Source organism: Staurois parvus, unplaced genomic scaffold (assembly GCF_062004578.1).
Source record: "Staurois parvus isolate SC_StPar_1 unplaced genomic scaffold, SC_StPar_1.0 ptg000601l, whole genome shotgun sequence".
Classification (NCBI taxonomy): Eukaryota; Metazoa; Chordata; class Amphibia; order Anura; family Ranidae; genus Staurois; species Staurois parvus.
In genome coordinates, this window is record NW_028318397.1 from 1,672,073 (window position 1) to 1,696,951 (window position 24,879).

A 24,879-nucleotide genomic window follows, 5' to 3' on the forward strand; every position below is an offset into this window, starting at 1 on the left:
AGGCTTATTGGCCTTCAACAATGCAGTGCTTGAAATTAATGGCTTCTACGGGGTAAGGCTTGGGGAGCACTGGCAAAGTATGGACAGACAAGTTATGAAGTGGGTTAAAAGGAAACAAATACCCCTTAATGAACCAGTATGAAGCATAGTGAGATATGCAAATAGGGAGCTTTCTGGTTCCTTTTAGTCCACCTCATCATAACCTGCTTGATCATATGTCCTCAGATTTGGAACAAGATATACACTATATTGCCAAAAGTATTGGGACACCTGCCTTTACACGCACATGAGCTTGAATGGCATTCCAGTCTTAATCCGTAGGATTCAATATTGAGTTGGCCCACCCTTTGCAGCTATAACAGTTTCAACTCTTCTGTGAAGGCTGTCCCCAAGGCTTAGGAGTGTGTCTATGGGAATGTTTGACCATTCTTCCAGAAGCGCATTTGTGAGGTCAAGCACTGATGTCCAATGAGAAGGCCTGGCTCACAGTCTCTACTCTAATTCATCCCAAAGGTGTTCTATCCGGCTGAGGTCAGGAACCTGTGCAGGCCAGTCAAGTTCCTCCACCCCAAACTTGCTCATCCATGTCTGTATGGACTTTGCTTTGTACACTGTTCCTACAAAGTAGGGACCATGAATTTCTCTAAAATGTCTTGGTATGCTGACCCTTCAGTGTTCCCTTCACTGGACCTAAGGGGCCATGCCCAACCCCTGAAAAACAACCCCACACCATAATCCCCCCTCCACCAAGCTTTAAACTTGGGACAATACAGTCAAGCAAGTACCATTCTCTTGGAAAACACCAAACCCAGACATCGGATTGCCAGACAGAGAAGTGTGGTCTGTCACTCTAGAGAACACATCTCCTCTGCTCTAGAGTCCAGTGGCAGCGTGCGTTACACCACTGAATCCAACGCTTTGCATTGCACTTGGTGATGAAAAACTTGGATGCAGCTGCTCGGCCATGGAAGCCCATTCCACAAAGTTCTCTAAGCACTGTTGTTGGGCTAACCTGAAGGCCACACAAAGTTTGGAGGTCTTTAGCTATTGACTCTGCAGATATTTGTTGACTTCTGCGCACTTCAGCATGCGCTGACTTCTGCGCACTGTGCACTTCAGCATGCGCTGACCCCACTCTGTCATTTTACGTGGCCTACCACTTCGTGGCTGAATTGCTCCTGCTCCCAGTTGCTTCCACTTTGTTAAAATACCACTAACAGTTGACCGTGGAATATTTAGTAGCAAAGAAATTTCAATCCAATGATTTGGAGAGGTGGCCCAATACGTTTAGCAATATAGTGTGTGTGTGCGCGCATATATATACAGTGGGGCAAAAGTATTTAGTCAGCCACCAATTGTGCAAGTTCTCCCACTTAAAATGATGAGAGAGGTCTGTAATTGGCATCATAGGTAGACCTCAACTATGAGAGAAAAAAATGAGAAAAAAAATCCAGACAATCACATTGGCTGATTTGGAAAGAATTTATTTGCAAATTATGGAGAAAAATAAGTATTTGGTCAATATGAAAAGTTCATCTCAATACTTTGTTTTATATCCTTTGTTGGCAATGACAGAGGTCAAACGTTTCCTGTAAGTCTTCACAAGGTTGGCATACACTGTTGCTGGTATGTTGGCCCATTCCTCCATGCAGATCTCCTCTAGAGCAGTGATGTTTTGGGGCTGTCGCTGGGCAACACCGACTTTCAACTCCCTCCAAAGGTTTTCTATGGGGTTGAGATCTGGAGACTGGCTAGGCCACTCCAGGACCTTGAAATGCTTCTTACGAAGCCACTCCTTCGTTGCCCGGGCGGTATGTTTGGGATCATTGTCATGTTGGAAAACCCAGCCACGTTTCATCTGCAATGCCCTTGCTGATGGAAGGAGGTTTGCACTCAAAATCTCACGATACATGGCCCCATTCATTCTGTCCTGTACATGGATCAGTCGTCCTGGCCCCTTTGCGGAGAAACAGCCCCAAAGCATGATGTTGCCACCCCCATGCTTCACAGTAGGTATGGTGTTCTTTGGATGCAAGTCAGCATTCTCTCTCCTCCAAACACGAGTTGTGTTTCTACCAAACAGTTCTATTTTGGTTTCATCTGACCATATGACATTCTCCCAATCCTCTTCTGGATCATCCAAATGCTCTCTAGCAAACTTCAGACGGGCCCGGACATGTACTGGCTTAAGCAGGGGGACACGTCTGGCACTGCAGGATCTGAGTCCCTGGCGGTGTAAGGTGTTACTGATGGTAGCCTTTGTTACGTTGGTCTCAGCTCTCTGCAGGTCATTCAATAGGTCCCACCGTGTGGTCCTGGGATTTTTGCTTACCGTTCTTGTGATCATTTTGACCCCACGGGGTGAGATCTTGCGTGGAGCCCCAGATCGAGGGAGATTATCAGTGGTCTTGTATGTCTTCCATTTTCTAATTATTGCTCCCACAGTTGATTTGTTCACACCAAGCTGCTTGCCTATTGCAGATTCAGTCTTCCCAGCCTGGTGCAGGTCTACAATTTTGTTTCTGGTGTCCTTTGACAGCTCTTTGGTCTTCACCATAGTGGAGTTTGGAGTGTGACTGTTTGAGGTTGTGGACAGGTGTAATTTATACTGATAACAAGTTCAAACAGGTGCCATTGATACAGGTAATGAGTGCAGGCCAGAGGAGCCTCTTAAAGAAGAAGGTACAGGTCTGTGAGAGCCATAAATCTTGCTTGTTTGTAGGTGACCAAATACTTATTTTCCACCAAAAATTGCAAATACATTATTTCCAAATCAGCCAATGTGATTGTCTGGATTTTTTTTCTCATTTTGTCTCTCATAGTTGAGGTCTACCTATGATGTCAATTACAGGCCTCTCTCATCTTTTTAAGTGGGAGAACTTGCACAATTGGTGGCTGACTAAATACTTTTTTGCCCCACTGTGTGTGTATATATATATATATATACACACACACATACATACATATACACACACACACACACACACATACATATACACACACACACACACACACATACATATACACACACACACACACACACAGTATCTCACATTTTTGTAAATATTTTCTTATATTTTTCATGTGACAACACTGAAGAAATAACACTTTGCTACAATGTAAAGTAGTGAGTGTACAGCTTGTATAACAGTGTAAATTTGCTGTCCCCTCAAAATAACTCAACACCCAGCCATTAATGTCTAAACCGCTGGCAACAAAAGTGAGTACAACCCTAAGTGAAAATGTCCAGCTCAGTTTCAGGGTCTTGGCAATCTTCTTATAGCCTCGGCCATCTTTATGTAGAGCAACAATTCTTTTTTTCAGAGCCTCCGAAAGTTCTTTGGTATGAGGTGCCATGTTGAACTTCCAGTGACCAGTATGGGAGAGTGAGAGCCATAACACCAAATTTAACACACCTGCGACCTTGTGACACTAACAAGTCACATGACACCGGGAAGGGAAAATGGCTAATTGGGCCCAATTTGGACATTTTCACTTAGGGGTGTACTCACTTTTGTTGCCAGCGGTTTAGACATTAATGGCTGTGTTGAGTTATTTTGAGGGGACAGCAAATTTACACTGTTATACAAGGTGTACACTCACTACTTTACATTGTAGCAAAGTGTCATTTCTTCAGTGTTGTCACATAAAAATATATAATAAAATATTTACAAAAAAGTGAGGGGTGTGTGTATATATATATATATATATCACTTGCCCATTCCACCTCCCGCCACAGGCCCCTGAACTTTTAGTCAGGGACCAACCTTCACCCATCACGGTGGGCCTTGTCCTAAAAACTTTCAGGGACTCGGCCCCCCTTTTTAATCTGGTAATATGCAGCTCGCCTTTTTTTTTTCTTTTAAGATTCTTTTCACTTTAATGCAGGAAAAGCTGGACATGCACTTTTTCGTTTATGCAACACACTCCATGTGCACGATGGTGTGTTTATCCACTGGCCACTATTGTGCAGCGATCGGGGTGCCATTTAAAGTGAATGTTACTCCAGTGCATGTGTTACCACACGCTGAGGTAACATGCAGTAAAACATGCATTTTACTGCATGCTAGTATCTGAAATGGCCTTTAGGCTGAATACAAACTATGTGCGGTGACCGGTGACTTACTGCATTGTAAAACACTGATCACCACAAGGACACACAGAAAACAATTGTTTTCTGTGTGCAGAAAACAATTGTTTTCTGTGTGTGCCATTCACACTTCAACATAGCCCAGAGCTGTGATAAACTGCAGATATGCTGCATTTTATCGCAGCACACTGTACAGGATCACATATCACTATACAGCAGCACAGCAAGCTTCTCTACAGTGGCATGAATGAAATTACTTTTGTACACTTCAAATAAAGTTGAATGAGGAGAAAAAAGGGAACCATGTGATGTGCTGAAATGAGCACTACACTGCCCTCTACCGCAGCCAGAACGGACAGCTGCCAGAGAGGAAACCACTGTGGTTTACCTCTCTGGCAGCTGTCTTGTTTGTGAATTAAGCCTTAAGTTTTGGATGCAGTGGAGGAAGGGGCAGAACCACTGCCAGATAAAAAAAAAAAGATATTCATTTGGGCTTCAATGGCCCATAATAAATAAGGCTAGACAGTTTCTATATGGCGATTCTATGGGTTCTCTCTGGGTGATCCATTTTTCCCACAATCTCAGAATGAAGATCGTTTTGAACAATGTAAAATGTTTCAAAGTATGTCCTGCAATATATATATTTAAAAGACAGACAAGGCTTCAAAATCATGTGCCTAGAAGAAAAAAAACAAACAAACAAAAAAAAACAAAACACCTCTTTAACGGCAGCTGTCTGAGTTGTATGTCCAGCAGGGTGAGTTTTCTCTGAGTCCCAGGTTGGATTATCTTGAGTCTGTTGCTGCTTCTTCCGAAGCAAAGTGTAGAAAGGTGTGTAAGGTAAACTTTCTTCTGAAGCCATCTTAAAAAAAAAAAAAAAAAAAAAAGAAAAAAAAAAAGATATATATATATAACTGCAAAGGTTTATACTCCATACTGGAAGCTAACACCTGTACAGAATTACAACACTGAACTCCAATCAGGAAATAAGATTCACATTATACAGCCTACATGTTTCTAGTGCTGAAAATCAAAACCAAAAAAATATAAATCATACATACCTGCTAAGGTGTGTATGGATGTAGCTGCGACAATTGCTTTTTATTTAACCCCTAACCTCCAAGTGTACACATATATTCGGTCTCATGGAAGTGGGTCTTCTTCTGTGGGGCCACATACAGTGAGGAACAGAAGTATTTGAACACCCTGCAATTTTGCAAGTTCTCCCACTTCGAAATCATGGAGGAGGTCTGAAAATCACATTGTAGGTGCATTCCCACTCTGAGAGGGAGAATTTAAAAAAAAATTCAGGAAATCACATTGTATGATTTTTAAAGAATTTATTTGTCTTGCACTGCTGAACATAAGTATTTGAACACCTGAGAAAATCAGTGTTAATATTTGGTACAGAAGCCTTTGTTTGCAATTACAGAGGTCAAACGTTTCCTGTAGTTCTTGACCAGGTTTGCACACACTGCAACAGGGATTTTGGCCCACTCCTCCACACAGATCTCCTCTAGATCTGTCAGGTTTCGGGGCTGTCACTGAGCAACACGGAGGTTCAGCTCCCTCCAAAGATGTTCTATTGGATTTAGGTCTGGAGACTGGCTAGGCCATTCCAGAACCTTGATATACTTCTTACGGAGCCACTCCTTGGTTATCCTGGCTGTGTGCTTCGGGTCATTGTCATGTTGGAAGACCCAGCCATGACCCATCTTCAATGCTCTGACTGAGGGAAGGAAGTTGTTGCTCAAAATCTCACAATAAATGGCCCCATTCATCCTCTCCTTAATACAGTGCAGTCGTCCTGTCCCCTTTGTGATTTCCTGAATTTCTTTTTTTTTTTTAATTCTCTCTCTCAGAGTGGGAATGCACCTACAATGTGAATTTCAGACCCCTCCATGATTTCTAAGTGGGAGAACTTGCCAAATTGCAGGGTGTTCAAATACTTCTGTTCCTCACTGTATATGCATACATGTGTTTGTGACGAGGGCGTGATCCCAGCACAGAGACTGACAGCTACTGACAGCTCCGGGTCTAGTACTAACAATAAGGAGCCAGAAGGACCGCCTCTCGATCGCATGATTATTGTGATAAGATGTAATTGGCTATCACAGTGATCAGTCTCACCCAAGTGTTTCTTTGTTCTAGTACAGGTACAAACAACACACACATATGTGGTTCAATCATCGCTACAATTATTATGAGCCCGATCTCGATCCAGTGATGTGCATGAGAGTAGCAGCTCTCTCAAGTCTTTCTCTCCTCATTGGTCCAGACACAGCAGCAACCTCCCGAAGAGAGGCTCAAGTAGGAAAGGACTTGAAGGTTAAAAAGTGTTGAATGTGGGAGAGTCCACTGGCCACCCACCAAGAAAAGCCTGTAGCTGGTCAAGGCCCCATTGGAAAAAAAAAAAAAAAAAAAAAAAAAGGAGGATAGTTGGTGATAGGAAGCCAGGGCAGAAAGGGTGACATAAGGCAGCCTGAGAACCATACGGTGTCCCATGCTTGTAGGCTATGATGCATTAGCAGACTGAGTCTCCGGGTGAAGGTCAGAAGGGAGTCAAAGAAGGGTTGGCATGGTGATGGTGGCACAATTGGGAAGCTCCAGAATAACCCATAAGGGAAGTGTCAACAGAAGAATGGATAATTGAGAAATCTGAGCAGCCTGGTAGTATTTAGCTATATTAAGGCCCCCCTGAAGTCTATGCACAAAAAGGGTTGCTCTGGAGATCCTAAGGCGTTTATTGGCCGAAATAAAGTGCATGATCCTATTCTGGAGTAAGCAGAGAAAATGTGATGGGACCCGCACTAGTAAGGTGCGAAAGTAATATAATAGTTTGGGCAGAATAGTCATTTTCACAAATTTTATCCGACCTATACAGGACAAGTGTGGGAACTGCCAGGACTGCATAAAGGTGGATAAGGAGCGAAGTGGATAATTGGCTGCAAATAAAGAAGAATAAGAGGAAGTCAGGTGAATACCTAAGTAATCAAGAGAGGACGACATCCACTTGTAAGGAAAGTGAGAGGTGGGTGACCAGGTCAGGTGCCAAGGTGACATTAAGGGCAATAGTTTTGTCTAAATTAATCCAGAGGCCCAATATCAGTGAGAAATGAGGGAGGACTCGCTGTAAATTAGGAAGAGTAATAAGAGGGTTGGTTAGAGTCAGTAAGATGTCGTCCGCAAAAAGGTTGAGTTTTTGCTCGTGGCCCGCATAAGGAATGCCTATCACATTGTGGTCTACCTGTAGGGCCACTGCCAGTGGTTCAAGCGCTAGAACAGAGAGTGCTGAGGACAGGGGGCACCCCTGCCTTGTAATATAGAGAAGGTGGCGGAGAAGTGCCCCGCATATTTGACCGAAGCCAAAAGGAAACAAGTACAGGGCCTGGATCCAGGTTAAGATTGCTTCTCCAAAGCCCAAAGGGGACAACACAAACTGTAAGTACTCCCACGAGAGGGAGTCAAAGGCTTTGAAAAGGTCCAAACAAAGTAAGAAACCAGGAATTTTCCATTGGCATAAAAGATGTATAAGGTGAATCACTTTACAGGCATTGTTGCTCACCTGCCGTCCAGGGACAAAGCCTACCTGATCTCTGTGAATCAAGTGACGCACGGAATTATTAATGTGAAGGCTGAGAATCTTTCCTAAGATCTTCAAAACTTCATTTTTAAGAGAATTAGTCTGAAAGGCCAGCAGCTCCAGTACATCTTCCGTCTTTTTAGGAATAGAAATGTGGGCCTGGAGTGCATCAGATGAGGGCAGAGCGCCTTGTTTCAAGGCATTAAAATAATTAGTTAACTAGTTGCCGACCGCAGATAGCCGAATGACGGCTGCACTGCGGCCGGCCAGTTCTGGGTGGACGTCATATGACGGCCTCCCAGAACGCGCTCTCCTGCGCGCCCCAGGGGGCGAGCACCCGGCGATCTCCGTGATCGCTGTGTCCTACGGACACAGCTGATCACGTGATGTGGTAAAAGGACAATCACAGCGGCCTTTTACCACGTGATCAGCGGTGTCCAATGACACGCTGATCACAGGGAAATGCAAGTGTCGGTTCTGCTCACGCTGTCAGATCGTGAGGAAAGTACTGCCGAGAACCGGCAGTTTTCAGAGCAAGGATCGGCACCGATCATCAGGGCACTGATGATCAGTGCCCTGATGATCGGTGCCCAGCAGTGCCACCCACAAGTTCCGCCCACCTGTGCCCAGCAGTGCACCCACTAGCTCCGCCCACCTGTGCCCAGCAGATCACCCACCTGTGCCCAGCAGTGCACCCACCTGTGCCCAGCAGTGCACCCACCTGTGCCACTCTGCAGTGTCACACACCTGTGCCCAGAAGTGCCACCTACCTGTGCCCAGCAGTGCCACCCACCTGTGCCCACCCACCTGTGCCCACCAGTGCCACCCACCTGTGCCCACCCACCAGTGCTGTTCACCAGTGCCACCCACCAGTGCAGCCCAGCAGTGCTGCCAGTCAGTGCCACCAGTCAGTGCCCAGCGGTTGTGCCAGTCAGTGCCGCCAGTCAGTGCCAAGCAGTGATGCCATGATGCCAGTCAGTGCCGTCTATCAGTACCCATCAGTGTCACCTATCAGTGCCGCCTATCAGTGCTGCATATTAGTGCCGCCTATCCGTGACACCTCATTAGTGCTGCCTATCAGTGCCGCCTATCCGTGCCACCTCATTAGTACTGCCTATCAGTGCCCTTTAGTGCTGCCTATCAGTGCCCATCAGTGCTGCCTCATCAACGCACATCAGTGAAGGAGAAAAATTACCTGTTTGAAAAATTTTATAATAGAAACAAAGAAACTTTTTTTTTTTTTTCAAATTTTTTTATTTATAGCGCAAAAAGTAAAGCGCCCAGTGGCGATTAAATACCACCAAAAGAAAGCTCTATTTGTGAGAAAAAAATGATCAAAATTTCATATGGGTACAATGTTGCATGACCGTGCAATTGTCAATCAAAGTGCGGCAGCGCTGAAAGCTGAAAATTGGCCTGGTAAATAAGGGGGTATAAGTGCCTGGTAGGCAAGTGGTTAAATGACAGGGCAAGAGCGTAGAAAATTTCTTATAATAAAGTCCAGTGAAGCCATCAGGGCCTGGGGCCGTTGAAGGCCATAATGCCCTAATAGCTTGAAGAACCTCCGCCTCAGTGATGCTAGCATTAAAGGCATCACACACTGCCTTAGTGCAGGAAACTTCAGATTGTGAGAAAAAGGATTCCATTTGGTCAAGAGGAAATGGGTCCAGTTTAGTGTAAAGCTGCGAAAGGTGGTCCACAAAGCAGGAAACGATCAGTTGGGGGTTGGAAGTGCAGCCTACCATGGACAGCCGCAATTAGACAGGCTTAAATGGTTTCCCAAACAGCATCGGTCCAGGCTTGTTTGCACAGGTATAAAATTTGTGTTTGGTAAAATGTAAGGTCTTCTTGGCTACAGAAGTGGAAAGGAGGTCCAATTCCATGGCAAGGGCATCACAGCTTTTCTGTGAGCTACAGTAGGGTATGCCTTCTACATCGGCCAGGAGGGAATGGAGTTTGGATAGGCGATGTTCTCTGTTGTGCTTCCTGGAGGCGCCAGCTGAATAATCTGGCCTCCCACATTGGCCTTGTAAGCCTCCCATAAGGGCACTGTCGAGGTGACAGAGTGAACATTACCTGTAAAATAAGTTTGAATTGAGGACTGGATTTGTTGACAAGTGGCCTTGGTGGTCAGCAAGGATTCATTGATACACCAGTGGAGGAGGCGCTGAACCAGGTCCAAAAGGGTGATTAGTAGAACCAATGGGTCATGGTCAGACCAAGGTGAAGAAGAAATAGAGATTTTCCTTACCAAGGGGAGCTGCTGAACGTGTATCAACACGTGATCAATCCTACAGAAGCTATCATGGGGATTAAAGTAAAATGTGAAGTCATGGGTGGCTGGGTGAAGTTCCCTCCAGGCATCAGCTGAACCAAAGGCCTGCAGAAGAGAGCGCATAAGAGCTTCCTGCGCTGGGTCATGGGAGGGAGTTAAATCCTGTGTGTAGCGCCTGTTCATGGTAGAAGGGCTCATTGGAGTCACCCATGAGAAGGCCTTTTTGGTGTTGAGAGATTACTGTGCAGAGATGGGAAATAAATCTATGCTGAAATCTATTAGGAGATTAGTTGGTGACTAAAGTGACTTCCTGGCCCCCCGATAGTGTCTTGTAGAAGCAAATGCCTACCAGTAGGGTCTGCTATCTCTAGGGTAAAGGTGAACAGAGATTGCGCCAAAAGGCAATTCAAACACCTTGATGCTTTTCAGGGACCAAGGCCATGTAAAAGATTGGGCAATGACGAGGGAGAACCAAGGAGAGGAGGACTGGACAAATCTTGTCTCCTGCAAGCAAACCATGTCTACATGTTGTGATTTAAGGTGATGAAAGACCTTGGACCACTTAAGAGGCGAGTTAAAGCCATGGATGTTTTGAGAGTGAATTTTTAATGGGGCGGTAGCCAAAATGGGGTAGGGTTTAGATGCTCAATAGCAAATGCAGAAGTCAACCATAGTACCACATTCAGGTAGTTGGACAACCCAGAAAATCCCAAGACCCTGGGGAAAAAAGAAGGGAAGAAAGCAAGAGGAAAAGAAAAATGGTGGAGGAAGAGCAATGACGAAAAATTATTGGTAGCACACTATCGGTGAAATGCATCCTAATAGCATAGGATACCAATTAGGGGTGGCTCCGCCCCCAGACACATAGCTGACATTCCAAAAAAAATCAACATAGGCCCCCGAGGAGTCATAAAATGGAGTAACCAAAAACAGGCAAAACACAGGTTGAGGCCTCGGCCCAGCACAACAATGGTTATATCATGATGTAGGAGGATTGGGGGTGGGGGTGTGATATAAAATATGCCACACCCACCATTGTATTTTCCAGAGTCTCTCTCTAGCTATATCTCACCAACCACTTTAGGCTTGGTTCACATATATGCATTTGCTGCTTTCTACAGTGCTTTTTGCAGGTTTTTTTTTGCGTTTTTCTACATGCATTTTTAACTTGTTTTGTTCAGCTTTTTTTTTTGTTTAGAATTTATTTTGTTGCTGGGCAGAATAAAAATGCAAAACACAACAAAAAACGTACTACCATGAATTTCAGCAGCTTTTCCTTTGAACTCTATTGTAGCAAAAATGCTGCTTTTTGCTTTTTAAAAAGTCCCTGACCCTTTCCAAAAATGCAGCAACTCAAAAAAGCGTAGGTGTGAACATGTTTCATAGGAAACCATGTTAAATGAACTGTAGTGCGTTTCTGCAAAAAGCACTATACAATGCAGCCTTATTAGGTATACCTTGCTAGTGCCAAGAAAATATCCCCCACACAATGCTTTCACATTGTTTACACCAAATTCTGACCCTACCATCTGAATGTTGCAGAAACCTGTCAGCCCATTCTCAAGCGTTTTTGTCCACACAACTGCCGCTCACTGGATATTTTCTCTTTTTCGGACCATTCTCTTTAAACCCTAGAAATGGTTGAGAGTGAAAATCCCAGCAGATCAGCAGTTTTTTAAATACTCAGACCAGCCCGTTTGGCACCAACAACCATGCCCCATTCAAAGTCACTTAAATCCCCTTTCTTCTCCATTCTGATCCTTGGTTTGAACTTCAGCAAGTCATCTTCATTACTAAATGCAGCCATATGCAAGTGATTGCATGCTTACAAGGAGCAATGAGCTTATCTGGAGTTTGTGTCCAGGGTCACTCATTCCACCCTATACACGTCAATGCTCAGATGTGCGGTCACATGCATATAGCCACAGCGTCTGTAATGCAGGCCATACATGAGTCGAATTCTGAATGAATTTTCTTTAGAAAATTGAAAATTTTGTGCATTTTGTAATGCAATGATGCCACCATTGATTACAAAATTCGACCAACCAAGCCTCCAATTTCACCTCATGTTGCTACAGAAAATAATTTTTGTGACTGGGAACATTCTTTTCTTTCCAGGTTACAGCTTGTGCTCATTTCTTTTTGATTATATTTCTTGCACGATTCTCCCATCATTGATTAGAAATTTGTTCATTTTTCAAAAAATTTCCAACATGCTGATCACTCAAACTCGATGGCTGCACACAATTGTGTGATGCTGTGGCCCACTAATGGTGGGAAATTCAAAAGACTATACCTAGTTACGATTTTCAAAAGAAAATTCTTTCGAATTCGACCCATATATGGACTGCATTGTCAATTATTTGTACTTGGTTAAACGCAAACATCTGTTACTCCCTGACATAGAGATATGCTCTTCTTGAGGTCATGTAGATGAGGCCCAATACATCCACCCCAAACACACATTGCGGTAATGCTTGTTACATGTGTTGGTGCACTAACACACTAAATGCCCATTCACCCCAGCAGGCATTGCACTGCTAGATTTTTTTTCTAATAAGCCTTTTTAAAATTACGTTCATTTAGCTCTATGCCTAGCAGTGCATTTTAACACACTGATGTGCACTGTACCACACTGCAAAGGTAAAAATGACTGCATCATTTTATAGAAACACGAAAACACAGGGCACTGCAGATCAGGCATTACCATAAGAAATAGTTGGGAAGCACACCTCCTTTTGTTAGCGCAAGTTGCTTATTTACAGCTTTGCCCAACTTTGATTCTTACCATTTTTGTCAAAAAGGCACGAACACAATACAGTTTTATCTTTTAAACTTTGTACATTATGTTGTGTGTGGACAGCGTAACGTACAATGTATTTTTATTGAAAAAAATATAGTTTTGATAAACATTTGTGCAACTATCAAGTGACCTACAAAGTCAGTAGTGCCATTTCTGTATTCTACGGATCATGTGCTTTCAGAAAATGTATGGTCTTTTACAAACTCTGTAAACTGTAAATGGGAAAAAAAGTGAAAAAATTGCAAAAATGGTCTGGCCACCTGAGGTTAAAAGGGGAGCTCAGGACCTGGCAGCAAAAGGGTTAAGGATAACGTAACCTGGAAACAACAGTCAATATAGTTGACATCTGCAAGCTTAAATATCATTGCAATAACTGCTATCAAGGCCCATTAGGTCTAACATGAACAGTGAGCTTATACAGTATGTTTCATTTTCTCAGATTGACAGACAACCAATGTAAATCTCAAATCCAATTGTCTAAATAGATTTGGTGCAGATAAAACACGGACAACAAAGTCATGTCTGTTTATCATTACCTTCTTCAAATTCTGTGCATTTCCCCATTTGTAAAGCTACATAAAATGTGTGGTATTCCTGTCTGTATGCACGAATTCAAGTAAATAACTTAAGACAACACCCACTGTAAAACTATATAATACAGTGGGCATAGCAAAGAATAATCACATTTTGTTGCTTTGCAGCCAGAAATGAAGATAGACAACATTTTTGTTTTATCATGCTGCATTTACTCACTGCAACTTATAACAAAAGGATCACCCCCTCCTAAAAATGACTTGTAAACTCAATCAGGTGTAGCTAATCACCTTCTCAATGGCACACAAAGGCATTTGACTTTCAACTGATCAACTGTGGTCATTTTGATTAGCTCAGCATGAAAAGAGCTTTCCTGGAGCATTTCAGTCCCTGGTGGAGCAACTGAAGCAGTCAGTCAAAAGACCTCCGGGATAAAGATGTGGACAAGCACAAGTTAGAACATGGATCAAAAAATAAAAAACTTCAAAGGCTTCATCAATGCTCTGAAGCACAGTGAAGTTTATTGTTAACCGCATAAGGACCACCCACAGTACAATTACTGCTGCAGGGCGGCCCCTGTGCGCAAAATCACGTATATATAGACGCGGTTCCCGCGGGCCACGTGCGCCCCCGCCGACCCGTGGGTGCCCTGATTTGATCCCCGATGGATCAATCATCCGATTTAGGCCGGTGATGTTCGGTCCAAGTAGGATGATTGATCTCTAAGATAATCAAATAAACGTAAAATGCTGAAAATAGACTACATAAGCTAGAAAACAAGAATTTATTATGGTATGCTCAGGATTTAACCGCATAAGGACCTCCCACTGTGCCCAAAAACGTGATTCGCACTCCTGCAGTTTTCGCAGGCTGGGGGGGGGGGGGGCGCAGGCACACCCCCTCCGACAAGTAGGTTCCTTGATTTGATCCTTAGTGATGTCCGGCCCAAGTCAGATGATCGATCCCTGTCCTATCCTGTCCTGTGTTGACAGTTAGACAGGACAGGAAGTGATGAAATCTTCACGCTCTGGGCACATTCCATCCCAGAGAGAAGAATCAGCATAAACTGCAAGTAAAAGCACTACACATTTACAGCTAGAACACTCTAGGACACATTTAACCCCTTGATCCCCCCCCCCTCCCTTCCCCAGTTAACTTCTTCACTGCCTTGTGACCACTGTCATTAGCACAGTGTACAGATTTTTTGCTGATCAATGTATTAGTGTCATGGCGAGTTCAGATAGCGCTAGCATCAGTTAGCTCCCCTCCCAGATAGCATCAGATTGCCCGTTAGTACACCGGTAATTACATTTAACCCCTTGAATGTCAGGAACATGCTCACATACACGATAAACCTCCATTGATAGTATAGTGTCTGAACGGATCAATATCTTTGATCAGATCAGCACTATACCAGCGTTCACATCAGTATAGTGTACCCAAAAATGCAGCGTTAGCGGGATCAGCCCTGGCACCTGCGTTTAGCCCCTACGCTATTATTTTCTGACATGTTGATGTTATATCTTTCACTTGGATGCTAAAGTTGCATTAAATTGGAGCTGGAGTAAATACAGCTGAATAAAACAAAAACTGTCTGTCTTCATTTTAGGCTGCAAAGCAACAAAATTATTTAGATTGTGTATTAGATTATGATAACTTGACATTTCTTTTATTCAAATATGAAAACTGAACTCCCTGTTCCAAATATTACAATTTCAGCGCTGTCAGTTTCCAGCTAATACATGGACCCTCACTAAATATGGGTGGGCCTCTACACTATATGGGTAAAAGATTGTGACATCACAACCCAAAACCATGGATATTAATATGGTGTTAGCCCTCCTGTGTTTTTAAGGCTTTCCACGAGACTTTAGAGTGTATCTGTTGGAATTTGTATCCATTCAGCCAAAAGAGAATTTGGGAGGTCAGGTACTGGAGCTACACAAGAAAATCTGGCTTGCAATCGGTGTTCCAATTAGAGTCAAGGTTCTGTTCAGGCCACTAGAGTTCCTCCACACCAAACATATCAACCATATCTTTATGGATTTGGCTTTTTGCAGGGGGAAAAGTGATGATGCAACAAAAACAGTCTTACAGAAACTGTTACCACAAGTTTGAAAGCGCACAAATGTTTAAAATGGCTTTGTATGCTAAAGTTTACCAATGGAGCTTGTATGGCTATGTGCTGGATTTTATGTACTAGGTTTTAGAATGGGATGTCCAAGAAACTTTTATGGACATACACTGAAATTTGTCTCACGTCACACACCAATGACTATGGAAGGTCCTGAATATACATAACCTTTTATACCTTTGGGTTCTTAAACATAAAAATAAGATGCAACTGTAAGTATACAGATATTTTACCAACGTATGCCCAATTTCAATGTTTTGGCTTTATTTGTCCCTTAAAGTAGAACTATAGGCAAAATTCTTCATTTTGGATAGCGCAAGGGAAGGTAATAACCCGTCAGATCTTTTTCGCTATCAGTGTTCCATTGCAGAGATTTTCCTTCACCTCCTATCCCATAGCCAAACAGGAAGTGAGAGGAAATCCCTGCAAAATAAGGGAGTTTCTTGGAGACCCTCAGGTCACCAGGACTAGTGTCCCCATTAGAAGATTTATCCTCTATTACTTTTCTGGGGGTCAAACAACAAAAGATTTTCTTTTACTTTCACTGATAACAGTAAACAGGTCAAATAGAGAGGGGGAATCTCCTTAACGGCGGCACAGGCAGCAATAAAAACTGACAGATCCCTCTGCACTCTATCCAAAAACGAAAAAAACATATTGCCTTTATTTATACTTTGAGTGCACCTTCAGTATGAGGTCTAAACTATGTGATAAGCACTTACCTGTTTAATTATTGGTTCCATGCTTTCTTCTGGGGACTTTGTGCTAAACGTTAAAAGGTCCTGAAAGTCAACACAGACACCACTTATGTAATTAAATTCTAATACACATTTCAGAATGTAAGATTATTGTAATCTCAGTTATTTTAGAAGCAAATATTTAATTGCAGGGAACATAAGAATAATAAAATATATTTTATACTTGATAACACAAACTAATCAACTCGCAAAAAAATAGCAAAAAAATTCCTGCTGAACAAATGCACTGCCACACATACTTCACTTTTGCTCTGGTCAGGTGGCTGCAATAGCAACAAGAAATATGGGGTCCATGTTAGCAGAGGTTGACATCCTACAGAATTTTGCTAGTTTGCATGTCCATATACTATATATGCAGTATATAGTAATATAGTATATAAATAATATTTTTGCAATATCAGGCTTGAAAACCATTCGAACAGAAATCCACAATGCAATACATGGTGTCTTAAGTAGGTTCTTGAAGCAATGCAATGCAAAGCACTGCAATATAATACACTAGATACGCTGGTGGTCTTTTCCAGAAGGTATAAATCGGGATACTGCCTAAATCAAGCGTATTGAATTCAAATTCATAGAGGTCAGATCAGTAGAAGTTTCTTCCAATGGAGGTCCAAATCGCATGTTTGTGTGATGTCTCAGATCCTTATAGTGTATATACAGTGGGGCAGATTAGCAACGTACTGGTACATCCCTGGACTTTGAATGGTTATACCAGGATGATGCCTACAGCTGCAGGCATTATCCTGGTGTCATTTTTTTCAGCTGGCGATCGGCTTTCATGTAAAAGCAATCCTAGTGGCTAATGAGCTGCAGGATTGCTTTTACAAGCAGCAGGAGATGATACCCCCCTCCCCCGCTGCCTTCCACAGCCTTCTCGGGCAGTCCCGTGCCATCGGGGGAACCTGAGAATGCAGCCGGTGTTTCTGCCAGCTGGCCATAGAGCTGATTGGAGATTGGAATGGTGCCAATCATCTCTATAATCTAAGAAATCGGAAGCTACGAGCATTTCATCACTTCAGTTTCACAGGATATATAGGTGAAACTCGAAAAATTAGAATATCGTGCAAAAGTTCATTTATTTCAGTAATGCAACTTAAAAGGTGAAACGAATATATGAGATAGACTCATTACATGCAAAGTAAGATAGTTCAAGCCGTGATTTGTCATAATTGTGATGATTATGGCTTACAGCTCATGAAAACCCCAAATCCACAATCTCAGAAAATTAGAATATTACATGCAATCAATAAAACAAGGATTGTACATAGAACAATATCGGATATTCTAATTTTTCGAGTTTCACCTGAAAACAGCGCCATTTGTAAATTGGGAAAGCATCTGATCACACCGATTTTGGTTTGATAAGATAATGTAAGGGCAGAGGAGATATCTAGAGTCTGATAGACCACAGATTTCTCAAAAAAGAATATATGACAATGCCCATTGAAGTTATAGGGGATATTTGCATTCCCTGTGATAGCATTAAAAGTGATTAAAAAAAAAAAATTAAAGGGACAGTGTAAAAATAATAAAACATTTTAAAAAACCCTCGCCCCACCCCCACAGCTTTGACCCTGTGTCAGTATGGAAACAGCGGTTGCACCATGTGAGGTATCGCCGTGAACATCAGATCAAGAGCAGTAATTCTAACACTAGACCTCCTCTGTAAATCTACAATGGCTTGTAAAGGCTTTTAAAACGTTGCTTATGGATATTAAAAACATATGCAGTTTGTCGTATGCGCAGTTTTAAATCATGTCATATTTGGTATCTATTTACTCGGCATACCATCATCTTTTATATCTTACCGAATAATTGGCCAATATATTGTGTTTTTGTGCATTAAAAGTAAAAAGAAGTTTTGTTTTTTTTTTGGTTTGTTTTTTTTAAATTTGCTTTTGAAAAATTGCTGCGCAAGTATTATGCGACATAAAAAATTGTAGTACCCACCATTTTATTCACTAGGGTGTCTGCTTTAAAAAATATATATAATGTTCGGTGGTTTAAATTAATTTCCTAGCAAAAAATACAGATTTTTTTTTCATGTGAACAAAAAGTGTCAGAAAAGGCTTGATCTTCAGGTGGTTAGAAATGTGAGTGATGCTTGGCATAAACTTCTAATGCTGGGCATAAAATTCCCCCACCCACCAAAATGCCCCCCTTTTGGAAAGTAGACACCCCGAACTATTTGCTGACAGGCATGTTGAATCAAGAGGAATTTATTTTTTTACCAGAAGTTTTTGGAAATTTTGGAACATTTGTTTTTCTTTAGCACAAAATTGTCACTTAAATGATTTACTGCTCACATATGCCATGGGTATATGTGGAATTACTCCCAAAAATACATTCTGCTACTTCTCCCAAGTATGGAGGTACCACATGTGAGAGACATTTTGGCAGTCTAGCCAAGTACAGGACCCCAAAATCCAATAAGCACCTTCAGGCTTTTAAAGGGCTTTATTTCCTCATTACACTTCCTGACTACCTATCACAGTTTTGGAGGCCCTGAAATGCCAGGATAGCACCAACCCCCCCCCCCCCCCTTTTTTGGAAAGTACAAACCCCAAGGAATTTGATAAGAAGCATGGTAAGTATTTTGCAGATCTCGTTTGTTGCCACAAGTTTTTGGAATATGAAGAAATAAAACAAAAACATATTTTTTTTATTTTCTTTTTTTTATATTTCAAAACCTTGTGAGAAAAAATGAGATCTGCGAAATACTCATCATGCCTCTTTTTAAATTCCTTGGGGTGTCTACTTTCCAAAAGGGGTCATTTGGGGGGGTTTGGTGCTATCCTGACATTTCAGGGCCTTCAAAACTGTGATAGGTAGTGAGGAAGGGAAATGAGGAAGTTACGCACCTTCAGGCTTTCAAAGTGGTCATTGGATTTCAGGCTCTTGTATGTGGCTAGGCTCCCAAAAAGTCTGATATGTGGTACCCCCATACTCAGTAGAAGTAGCAGAATGTATTTTGGGGTGTAATTCCACATATACCCATGGCTTATGCGAGAAATAAATCATTTAAATGACAACTTTGTGTAAAAAAAAAAAAATGTTTTTGTCATAAATCTTCCATGGACTCAATATGCCTCTCTGCAGATAGCTTAGGGTGTCTACTTCCCGAAAAGGGGTAATTTGGGGTGTTTGTACTATTCTGGTATTTTAGCACCTCAAGAAATGTGATGGGCAGTCAGAATGTAAAAGCTGTATAAATTCCATTATCTATACCATAGTTTGTAGATGCTATAATTTTCACACAAAGCAATCAATATACACTTATTGGGATTTTTTTTTAACCAAAAGCATGTAGCAGAATACATTTTGGCCTGATTTTATGACAAAATTTTAGTTTTTTTGGATATATTTTATGACCAAAATTAGAAAATATCGTTTTTTTTAATGTTTTTTTCTTCAAAACTATTTTTTGTTTATAGCGCCAAAAAAAAAAAAAGTGCACAGGTGATCAAATATCACCAAAAGAAAGCTCTATTTGTGTGAAAAAAAAGGAGATAAATTTAATTTATGTACCGTATTGCATTACCGTGCAATTGTCCATTAAACTAGTGCAGCGCTGTATAGCAAAAAAAAAAAATGGCGTAAATTGCAGTATCTATACCATAGTTTGCAGATGCTATAACTTTCACACAAAGCAATCAATATACACTTATTGGGATTTTTTTTACCAAAAACATGTAGCAGAATACATTCTGGCCTAAATTTATAACTGACTTTGAGTTTCCTATATATTTTTTTTATAGCCGAAAGTAAAAAAATATATTTTTCTTCAAAATTTTGTCTTTTATTTTATTTATAGTGCGAAAAATAAAAAGCACACAGGTGATCAAATACCACCGAAAGAAAGCTCTATTTGTGTGAAAAAAGGACGTAAATTTAGTTTGGGTACAGCATTGCATGACCGCACAATTATAATTATCAGTGCAGCGCTGAGTAGCAAAAAGAGGCCTGGTCATTAAGGGGGGTAAATCCTCTGGAGGGCAAATGGTTAAAATAAATGGCACTGCAGCACAATGTGCATGCTTCACTTCTGTATGTTGCAGGAACATGCATGGTATGCACAAGCACTTACTGTGTGATTTAAAAAAAACTGTTTTGGTTGTACTTCTTATGTGGATCACAGGAATGAAGTTTGTTCTGCTCTCGTGACCTGTTTTCAGATGACAGCAGGCTGAAGCCACTCAGCCGATCCAAGCTGGGGAAAGATCCTGACTTAAAGGTCAGTATCCACTCCAGAGTATGGAGTGGCACCTGGCTCAGCCTGTCGGCGATCTGCCTAGAGCCTGAGCCAGCCACTCCCTCACACTTGGAGCCAGAGGGGTACAGATCGATCAATGCTGCATCCACCTATGCAAGTATGATTTGGGGAAGAGAAAAAAAACATATTTCTCCTTTAAATAGTCGGAAATATATTTTGGACATTTTCATTATTAAAAAGCCTTTTTTCTTTCTAGTTCATTGAGGGGAACACAAATTTACATAGGGACTGGGTTTGTACTGCTGCCTAAGGAGGATTTTGTCACTGGCAAACAAAGTGTGGGCTAGCCCAGTACATCCCCTCCTACTCTTAGCATGCCTCACTGGTTTACTGTTTTATTGTCCAGGAGGATGTCCTCTTCCTTTTTTTTTTTTCTTCTTGGCTGAAAATAATTTTATCCTTTTTTTCTAGATGATTGATTCCACTAGACACTACTGATCTGGTCTCTGTGCAGCTATCCAGATCTGTTTTCTCAGCACTAACTTTGGAAGCTGCACCTGAACCCCACTGGACTAGACTTGTACAAGACTAGCCTGGAATGTGACCTCCTGGCACTGGGCTCTTTGTTGTTGCACTTTACAGACCTAAGTGTAATGTGTTAGCTGAAGAGTGCTTTCCAGGTCCAGAGCCATAGCAGAGGCTCAGCTGTGACCCTGTCCCAGAAGACACTTCACTTTTCTAGTTTGTGTGGGCACTGTGGGCTGAGCATCTAGTCTTGTTACTAGAGCCATGGAGCACCATTTGAAATTTCTGCTTTCCAGTGGTTTACCATGGAAAAGGTTAGGGCTTAGGGACTGAGCGCTAACACCGATCCAGTGGTTAGAACGTAGTGGGCACTCTACATTCTCTTTCCTGAGTTGAGGAAGTACATTCCTGCCACTGCAAGTCACACTTAGACCTATCATTGGGTAGTCCCTGCTGCCAATACCTTTTTAATTTATTCAAGGCCTAGCCTTGTGCATTGAGTTACATTGCCCCTTTACTGTGGTGCAACATGTCAAATTCCAGACACATGGGGGAATAGTTCCTCTGCCTTGGGCACCTCCAGCTCTTGATCCATTAATTGTTCAAGTGCAGCTTGCAGTGTACCTCCTAAAGGGCCCAAAAGTGACAGCTTGGGATTTTGTACTCTGTCATCTTCAGAGTCTTCCTTAGCTCTTTTGGGTGTGACCCCTCATCAATGCAGATGTTTTGTTGGGGAGTACAGACATCTGCAAATTTTTGGTTAAGGTGATTTGCGAGGGGCTGCATTTTGTGGAGTCGGTCAAAATCAGGGTCACCCCGAGGACAACAGAGTGTATTGTCTTTGAAATGCATAAAACACATTATACTCTCATATCTATGTATGGCCATGGCAGCAGAGAACATGATGAATCGGGTCTGAGAACCAATATAACTGCAATTAATTTTTTTTTAGTGATGCTCACGTTGAGGGTTAGGCCCAAAAAAAAAAGTAAATTTGGAAACCGTAATGGGTTTCTATGCGAAGGTTTGAATTTGGGTTGGCGGCAATAAATTGTTGTGCATACAAAATGCTTTGATCCACAATCAATGCATACAAATCTTCCGTGAAAAACAGCTCCAAAAAATCAAGGGGAGTAGTTAAATTTGCTGTTTCCACCTGCATTCCGGTTTGGGCAGGAATGGGGGAGGGATGGAAGTACGGGGGCTGCAGAATTTGTGGGGTGCCAATCCGGATTTGCAAGCACATCTGGAAGGACACTAGGGGCGATCAGCGACTTATGGCGGGACTGTGGCGGACATTCTAACACTGGGGGAGAACGGACTTGGGGTCACTGACATCCCCAGTAACACCAATAAAGTGATCAGTGCAGAAAAAAACAAAAAAAAAACATCCACTGACACTGTAATAATGGCACTGGGGAGGAAGAGGTTAACATTTGGAGGCAATCAAAGGGTTAACTGCGTGAGGGGAGTGTTTCACTAGGGGATGGGGGGGGGGGGGCGTTCTTCACAGTAACACACTGATCCGGACAGCTCTGCTCAGCGTTCCGAATCAGTGCGCACAAACTGACAGGGAGGAGAGCTGCAGTGTAAATAATGCAGTCATCCTCCCTGTCAGTGTTTGACGGTAATCACTGGGTAATCACCGGCCGGGACCCTATGATTGACACCTACGGCCGCGATCGGTGGTGCGGGTAGGGCGGTCGCACGCCTTGCGCGCACCCCCTACCCAAAATCACGTATATATACACGTGATTTTGCACAGCGGTGCCGCCCTGCCGCAGTAAATGTACTCTGGCAGGTCAGCAACCGGTTAATGCACCTCAGGAAGTCACACACACACACGACAAAACACAAAACAACAACATTGTGCATTGCAATGCACTGCTAAAGATGCAACAGGACTTTTATATGGGCTGCCCAATGTAATGTGGTGCAATGCACAAATGAGAATTGGTCCCAAAGTCTTTCCTTGGTGCCCATTTAGGACTGTTATGTTTTAAATTACTTTAATATCAAAGTTTAATATTGATTTTGTCCAAAAATAAATCTTTGTGAAGTGAACCTCTGATCACTTTAAAAATACTTAATGGGTACCAAACACAAAAGTAAAAGCCTAGGGACTTACATAACAGAGCGCACCTCTGCAAGACTACACCTTGCCTACCCAGGAAAGCTCTACGTGAAACTGAGGAATGCAAACAAAGACATCAATAAACATTACACACAGCCAACAAAAACAAACCTAACAAGGAACCTGCCAGGATCCTTGCTTGTTGCCAACAGTTGTGCACATGATATACATAAGGTCCTTCACTTTTCTCCACAAAACAGCAAAAGACTGGAACCTGCTTCATAAGCTGAAAAATTGCCCTGTGTGACAACCACCATCTCTGACTGCATGAGGTACTGCTACTGCCTCTAGCACTACAAAAAAGAAAAAAAAAAAAACCACAGCAGACAGAAGATGTTAGAAATCAGGAGTATGGTTTGCTCTTACTGAACTATGGCCTTTTTTAGGCTACAATTTTATGCTCTACATCCCCTGAACTAGAAAATTTGAGAGTCACTGCAACTGGACTCAGCTTTCCCCAGTGCTCACAAAACAGCACATAAAACTTTGCAGAAGCACCACTGCGGTAGGAACACAAGTAAAAAAGAAAATAGTTTTAGTTGTGTGATGGAGATTGAAAGTTCTAAAAGAAGTCCAAAAGGAAGTGAAGACTGGGAGCTGAAGTTCCACATGAAAATGGAAATAACAGGTAAAAAAGTAGCAAGGTCAAAAGGTATGAGATCATCAATATATTATAATACAAGTGTCAGAAAATTAAAAGCGCAAAAATAAAATATGCCAACTGAAGCACAGGAAAAAAAATCCCAGAGACAGAACTTGTTAGTCTGTGGTTTTGAGGTATGGTCTGACCTCTCTTGAAGAACCATCTGAGAGGCATGCAGACTAATCAAAGGCAGAAGTAAAAGTAAAGTTGCTGAGGACTTCAGAATGCATCAGATAATACACAACTACCAGAACTTAAAGCAATTATGAAAAATAAAGTATCTGTTACCAACAGATACTAATTACAGATAATATAAGAAGATAATACAGTATTTTCTTAAATAGTGCTATCCTATTGAAGAGAGCACAAATCTGTCCATTCCTATAATAACTGGCTGAAAAACAGCCTACCTTACATCAACTACATCCGAGAACTTAAAAATTGAATATAGAGCAAAGAGGAACCTCTGCTAATGTAAATGACTATAGCAATACATATATAAAAAAAACTATTTTAGCACACAAATTAAGCTAAACATTGTTACTCTCATAAGTAAATGATTTTAATTACCATCTACTGACAAAACTCTTTTCCACTTGAAAAAATAAAAATAACATGCCCCATAGGCAATACTGGATGAGTGATAAGCAACTTCTTGTACCATATCTTTAAACAATCCAAATTGGAACTTCACAGTTTGTTCAAATTGGAAAAATCTAGTAGTTATGTCACCTGCAAAGACAGGAGTATGGCCTTTTAAAAGTCTGTGACGGCTCGCTGTCAGTCATTTCTGAAAAATATTTCTGCTTAAGAGTGGCTGTGCTACTGAGGTAAGAAATCAGGAGACAAGATTGGCAGGACCCCCAGAACTCCCCAACAGGCTAGCATCCCGTCATAAGGATCCTCCAAAAGATGGGAAGAAAAGATTTCCTCAATAGTCCAGAGACTAATTCCTGAGCCATCAGGAACAAATTGGCCCTAGCTAGCAAGCGTATCTTTCTAGAGAACGGTTCGAACTGTCCAACAGAATGTTATGTTGTAGAGGTTTGGAAAAGAAAAAATGGTCAAACAGAACTGCCTCAGAAAGGTGGCTATGTTCAAATCCAGGATTCTATTGCAAAAGTGCAGAGTCAGACAACTAATGGAGCAGAGAGTTTAAATCTGAGACCGGAATGTCTGACGTT

The 24,879-nt window shown here is 42.0% G+C and overlaps 1 protein-coding gene across 1 annotated transcript in view; it reads right to left on the reverse strand.

Annotated features, from left to right (window-relative positions):
- WDR75 (WD repeat domain 75) overlaps positions 1 to 24,879 on the reverse strand; it is a 163,416-nt gene that overhangs the window by 16,167 nt on the left and 122,370 nt on the right. Inside the window, exons 18-19 of the mRNA XM_089692704.1 lie at positions 16,142 to 16,201; positions 4,809 to 4,952 (exon numbers count right to left, since the gene is read on the reverse strand). Coding sequence (XP_089548830.1) covers positions 4,809 to 4,952; positions 16,142 to 16,201 — 204 coding nt within the window. The remainder of the gene's footprint in view (positions 1 to 4,808; positions 4,953 to 16,141; positions 16,202 to 24,879) is intronic.